This window comes from Pomacea canaliculata, linkage group LG1 (assembly GCF_003073045.1).
Source record: "Pomacea canaliculata isolate SZHN2017 linkage group LG1, ASM307304v1, whole genome shotgun sequence".
NCBI lineage: Eukaryota > Metazoa > Mollusca > Gastropoda > Architaenioglossa > Ampullariidae > Pomacea > Pomacea canaliculata.
The window spans coordinates 24,098,408-24,105,308 of record NC_037590.1 but is presented as its reverse complement, the minus strand read 5'-3'; the positions used below and the strand labels follow the sequence as shown (position 1 = coordinate 24,105,308).

The window sequence follows — 6,901 nt, the reverse complement described above, 5'->3', positions numbered from 1 at the left end:
CATACGGCAAAAGTAAGACATACTTTCTGCAACATGGACAGCTTTCGGTACAGAATCTTTTGCCCAACCCCAGACGTATTGCGGAGCCCGTGTCCCGACAACACTCTCATCCTGAATTCCCCTCATCTATCTCCGGAACAGTTCTTTCCCGTCAAAATATCCCTAACGGTTTTCGAACTGTCGGCCGATTTATGCAAGACAAAGAGGTGGAGCAGTTGCCACAGAAATGCCAAGCAAAGGCTGTGTGCGTTTCCCTACAAACTCCGGATACGTGCCACCCGCCATGTGAAGAAAAGACTGGACCCATATCCGGACTCCTTATTACCGCGCTGAGGACAGATAAGTCAGCGGCCTGATGTGGTGTCATCTCTGGGTGCTTGGAATACCAACAACGAGGATGATAGATACCCGATGAAGTTAATGATAGGCTGACCAATTAAGATTTATTGCTGCTGTCACTCTAATTGTGAAGTCACTCAAGTTTGTTGATGGAGACTACTCGGACGATTGGTTAACCAGGTATAACAGTGTACTTAATTACTTAAAACGATTTTACTTGTTAGGCTCGAAGCCGCCAAGTCTTAGACTATGGTATTATGATGGTTTCCGTAAAATACCAAACCGGCCTATTCCCCGTTATCCTGTTTTCTTGATTGCAATTTGTTGATGATTGGTTAAGGATCAGTGTCAGATACTATTCCCCAGTTTCTTCTGCGGTTCTCGATACGAACAGCCATCATCATGCACAGATAAAAGTAAAAACAAATGTGCACACATATACGCCTAAGTAACATATGGTCCTAACTCTCTCATTGGCTGAGGTCTTCTCAACGTAAACGTGTCGCGCGTGCGGCAAGACATGCCAACAAATGGAGTTGGAAGGGATGAATTTTCTAACTACCAAAGGGCTTGGAAAGTTGACTTAGTGGGTGCATGCGGTGGGGTTGGGGTCAAGTTTGAGAGGTGTGTAAGCATGCATCGCAATACAGGATGCCGCTTGGAAATAGCTGTTTTTATTTTGACCTTAATACATGTACACATATCCTTTATTCGCCCTCAAGCAGTTTGTCGTCTTGGATCCGGTTTGGACAAGCGACGCTGCATTCTGATTGCAGGACGTCGAGCAGGAAACAGCGAGACAGACCTCCGTGTGCTTCACCGTCAAACAAAACTCGCACAAAATGTCGTGGAAGTTGTTGTGGGTGTTTTGCGCTATTAGCAGCCAGACTACACGACTAGAAGGGTCAGATTCTCAAAAGACTCTGCTCCAGTTGTTCCAAAAGTACAAAGATACCTGGAAAGAACGGAACTGCACATTTCCAGATCCATCAACGTACACAACATCGACAGCTTTCAGCAAGCTGAGAAACATAAAGCTGTCATACGACGATCCCTCACCCACTGGGCAAACAGACAGTGAAATACCACTTACGCCTTGTCAGGACCCGAATGTCATCCTGAGTTCTCCAAATAAAACAATCCAGCAGAACTCCACTGTTAACATATGTGTCGCATTTTTCGAGGTTTCTCTTCAGTTCTGCAACATATCAAGTCTGGATGAGGCACTGAAGAAAGACAATCTCGATCGACTAACCGAAGAGTTTCGATCAAGTTCTGTATGCAGTATACTAGTCAGCAAATTCAACTTTCCCTTCTTGAACTTCCTAACGACCTCTGTGGAAACCTGTCAAAATCAGTGTGAGAAAAATAGCATCCTTGCTCCTCTCTGCAGACTTCTTACTGCTACTTTGAAAGCATCAGACCCAGGTATGAAAGGCTACCTCTTGCACATTTTTCATTTTGGATACTTACCATCCTTCCAGGTTATACTTCAATAATATCAAACATTAATTCGCGTTGACCCAGAAGATCAGAAACATCGTAACTTTAAAACACACATTTAAACGCTTCATGTCTTTGAACAGATGACGAATCACACCCATGTTTGTGCACTCATACATCCTGTGCAGTGTCCAGGCCTCAGACTCATCTTAGCCAATACCCCAAAACCCCTACAAGTAATTGATGCAGGTGTTTTGGTCCATAACCAGATCGACTTCATCCTGCTGCCTAAACACTTCAAATCCAGCATCAGCCATACCAGAACCAGGACATATATAGACGCTGACATAGCGACTATGACATTGTGTTAACGAGTCTTAAAGCGAGAGGAGAGGCGAATCTTACCCGGGCCCGCGGCTGTGAAGGGGGCCCGGCCTTGGTCAATGGATTTTCTTTTAAAGAAAAGTTTTCCTCACTCTGGGTTTTTTCCTATGGAGTGGGGTTCTACAGGTTTGATCCTTTAATGTCAGTTTTCCTTATTTACTAATCGCTCACATGTAAACAACTCTATAATGATGTATAGATTCTAGTGCACTTGTTCTAATGTTTGCGGTCTATATTACCTTACTGAATGAAATGTAGATATTGATAATCGAATTGTAAGCAAATTATAGTATACTCGGAAAACAATTGATGATTACAATTGCAATGTGCCCGGAAAGATCGTCTCTTGGCGGAACTGAGTACACGAAACAAAACCAATGACGGTAACGTGGGAAAAGCTTGAGGGACAATGTGGGATACCTATATATATAGGAAGTATCCAAAGATATATTAATAATTATGAGAACATAGCGCGCAGCGTCACCACCAAGATAGATCGCACTCTCTGCGCAGACCTTTAATGATAAAAGAAGATAACAGCCAGTGGACAGTGAGATATGTATAGAGACACTGAACAACATAAAGATGAGATACAATAGTAGAATGTAAAGCAATAAAGGTATGTAGAGACTATAAACAGTGTAAGATGGAGTCGTTACATGATGGTTAATATGACAGACAGCATTGCCCGGGAGTTAATTAGAATAGTAATTCAGGGATAGTACTTTGTGAACAGAGATGTTTTCAGAGAGTGAATGTAGCCTTGGAGTCCGAGTGGCGAATGTGATGTGGAAGAGAGTTCCACTGCTTAGCAGCACAGAGGGAGGACGTCCGTTGTCCGCGTCTTTGTGGGAGGGAGGACAGAATGCGCGAGTCTGATGAAGAGCTAAGGTTTCGGGAAGACTTGTGGACAGACAAGATTTAGTAGTTCGGGGAGGGTGTAGAGGACTGGAGGAGCATTGAAAGAATCTATAGCATAGAGTTGAGAGCTTGTAGTCTTTTGTAACTTTAACTGGTAGCCAATAAAGAGAGTGAAGAAGTGGTGTGACATGTTCACATTTGCGAGTCTGGAAAACGGGACGAGCAGCTGAGTTGTGGACTCTCTGAAATATGTGGATGAGGTACTGTGGACAACCAGTAAGAAAAGAGTTGCAGTAGTCTAGTTTAGACAGAACAAACGAGTAAATGAGAATTTTGGTGGTTGAGATGGTCAGAGTATGGTGAATGGAGCTGATCTTCCAGATCTCATAGTATGCAGAACAACAAATGTGAGAAACATATATATTTTCATCAAGAGACATATCAGCAGACATTAGGTAACCGAAGTTATGTGTTGAAGTAACAACAGGAACATCAGCATTGCCTACCCGAACAGAGACAGGCAGGGAATGGTAAACTCTGGCTATCCTATTTGAAAACATCAAAGTTTGTTTTTTTTCCTCATTTAGTTTTTACTTGTTGTGGGTCATCCACAGTTTAATATCAGAAATACAGTTTTGAATAGTTAGTATGGATATTCATTCACATCACCATTAGTATATGCAACCTAGAGCTTTTACATTTAGACAATCCAGTTACTGTACAATCTCACAAATTAATGTTTTGCTTGATCTCCAGCTTTTTTATACTTGTTGTTATGAATAATCATTAGCAAATTATCAGAATTTTCACATCAGACTTGTTTTTGATTTCTCACTTATTATTACAACAATCATAATTTGCTTTGGAGAAAATTTGCATTTCTTGTTTCTTTTATTCTAACACCCATAAAATGTGCTGATTACTGATAACATTGCATAAAAGACTGGAAATTTGCTTCAAGAACATCTTGCATGTTGTGCTTACACTCTTATGTCTAGTACATGTTGATTTCTTTCCATGTCTGTGCATGCTTTACTTAAACTTATGTTCAGATTATGCACTAAAATATTTCAGGCAATGATGCAGACAAACACAGCAGGCTAGAAACTACAAGTACTGCAATGTCAACAGAAAGAGCAACTGCTAGGTCAGATGTTACACAGCCAAGTAAACCCCCACCAAATAGTGCAGTAAAAAGTACTGGAACCATACCACCCAAAAGAAACGTAACTGAAGTCAAGACGAAAAATGAAAGTTCAAGTCCTGAGCCAGATGTTGACAATTCCAAGATCAGCAGCACACAGTCTAATGTTACAGCTCTTAAAACATCTTCCATAGAAAACAAAGGATCTCCTGAAACTAGTACTGAAAAAATAACGATGAGCACAGAACAAAGTGAGACAGAATCTTCACCAGAAAGCACAGCTGGTGAAGTAGGCAAAGGAGCTAAAACTATGGATTCTTTGTCACAAAATACCACTCTAGAAAAAAAAATTTCTAAAGATGACAAGAACCAAGTTACCAGTGGGGCACCTACAGCATCTGAAAACAGCACAGCTAAAAATGCACAATCCAATAAAAAAGAACCTTCTGAAATGACAGAAGGAGCTAAAACTATGGATTCTTTGTCACAAAATACCACTCTAGAACCAAAAATTTCTAAAGATGACAAGAACCAAGTTACCAGTGGGACACCTACAGCCTCTGAAAACAGTGCAGCTAAAAATGTTCAATCCAATAAAAAAGAACCTTCTGAAATGACAAAAGATGCTTCAGACAAAAATTTTGATCAAGATGAAATCAAAGAGGTATGTTCTCTAGGATAGTCTAACACATTTTCAGCTGTCTAAGGTTAGTTTTCTGACTTAATTTGATGGTTAATGATTTTTTTTCTGGCATGGCTTTACACAAGCTGTATAAGATACTTTACCAGTCCTTGGCAATTCGAGGAGTTATCACTACATACCCCACTTTCTCTGATTTGCACAGATTTAACATCACTTCCCTATAAAGGAAACATAGAAGCAAAATGTTTGAATAAATTCCACAGTGATGGCAACTTAAAAAAATCATATATAATTGTAGCCATGTTTCTTTGTCTCCCATTCCAGATATTCCACCCCACCCCCAACCCAATCCTACAAAGAAAACAAAATTATGGACCATCTGAATGATAATGTAAATTATATTTTATCTTCAGAACATGGCAGACAAAGATGGATCCACCGTTGAGGTCCTGCTCTGGATATGTAGTATTTTGGTTGTTGGTATGGTGGTTTTGCTCCTGTACAAGAAGAGGCAAACGGTGAGATGTTAATCAAATACATAACTACAAAAACAAGAAAATGAATGGAACTGAGAAAAGGATTTGAGTTGAAAAGTAGAAAATGGAGCGCAATTTTTAGCCTCCTGAAAATATTTTGTCATATGCACAAACCTGAGCTAGCTTTTAAATGCTTTCCACTTCTTTTGCAGATCCAGAACTATGCTATGAAGTGCAAGATAGTATCAAGGAACTTGTGGCAAGAGTCTGGTAGCAAGGTGAAGTATGCTAAGCTTACGTCGGTGGAGGATGCAATACCTACTGTGAAGAAATCAGTCCAGGCTAAGAACCATATTTACTGACAGCTATCACAAGAATGCATAATGCATCTTGTCTACTATATAAGACTTTTTCTGTTGGCTCCAGCTACAAATCAGTTGCTTTGTCAGGAGAATGCCTTCCAAAATTTACTGGAATATGCCTTCTACCTGCATTAATATCACCCATGACAGGAATTTACCAAAACATCAGAACTTTTGAAAATGTTAACATTTGGTGCTATTAATAAATTAAGAAAAAGTACTTCAGAGTTTATATTACCATTAGAGTTTTTTCTCGTTAAGTAGACATAGGTATTTGGTAGATGTTTTTGATCCTCATCATATTTAGTACAGATCAGCCATCAGCCATATCAAGTCACATTTGAATTAGACTTGTCTACATAGGATAGTCAAAGGGTCTACAGACTACATAGTCATAAAAGTAGTGTCAATAGACTGTACGGTTTTATGCCAACAGACAGCAATCAGTGTCAACAGAGTGCACATAGGTTATAGGGTCAACAGACAACATAGTCATAACAAGTAACTTTTACTGTTTGATTATCCCTCCCTTTGTATCCAAGAAAGGTTCACTGACTCATTTCTGCCTTGCAATTTCAAAAGCTGTGGTCAATTGATTTTGGCAACAGGCTGCACCTCCTAACTTATTTCTTCCCCACTCACACCTGCCTTTTCTTGAAATGACAGTGGACTGGCCATTTTATCCCCCTCACTGGGTTTGACAATGTCCACGTAAACAGGACTAAAAAATGTGTCAGATGCTAAAGACTCCAAGATGTGTGTGGCACTGCATGACTTATGTCATACAGAATCTCCACATTATTATAGTGTATTTTGTTTGTTGCATGAGTGGTGTCCTGTGTCCTATATCTTTGACCATTAGTGCCATTTGGACGATGACGTTTTCATTAAAAATAAACATCATTGAGAGAAAGTTAAACATATCTGTGTGGAGCTGCTAAAAGAAAACCAGTTAAAAACTACCTGCGAATAACGAAAGAATAACATTTGGGTTCTACCATCTGATGAACGATCTGTGTTGTTGACATCTTCAGCTCCTTAAACAGTGTACTTTCATCTGACTTACCCGTTTCTGACTTCTGTCCAACATCAACTGGCTTCACTTTCCATCTCTGAGATTATGGCTGGAAGTCAAACATTTCCATTGTTCAGCTTAACTACAACTGAAGATCAACTGTCACCTCTTTCCTTCTCCTTCGTCTATGGGGGCTTGGCAAGCTGTTGTGTGTTTGTAATTCATCGTATGCTT

At 40.0% G+C, this 6,901-nt stretch overlaps 1 protein-coding gene across 2 annotated transcripts; it reads left to right on the top strand.

Annotated features, from left to right (window-relative positions):
* Positions 1 to 726: 726 nt before the first annotated feature.
* Positions 727 to 5,872, top strand: LOC112563023. 2 transcript variants are annotated; one of them, XM_025236714.1, is made up of 4 exons: positions 727 to 1,767; positions 4,102 to 4,835; positions 5,228 to 5,332; positions 5,503 to 5,872. In XM_025236714.1, the coding sequence occupies exons 1-4, from the start codon at positions 1,182 to 1,184 to the stop codon at positions 5,650 to 5,652; spliced, it is 1,575 nt and encodes a 524-aa protein (XP_025092499.1). In that variant the 5' UTR covers positions 727 to 1,181; the 3' UTR covers positions 5,653 to 5,872. The 2 variants fall into 2 exon arrangements, with proteins under 2 accessions (XP_025092499.1, XP_025092506.1); XM_025236721.1 differs by lacking the exon at positions 727 to 1,767 and adding an exon at positions 1,855 to 2,292.
* Positions 5,873 to 6,901: the final 1,029 nt, after the last annotated feature.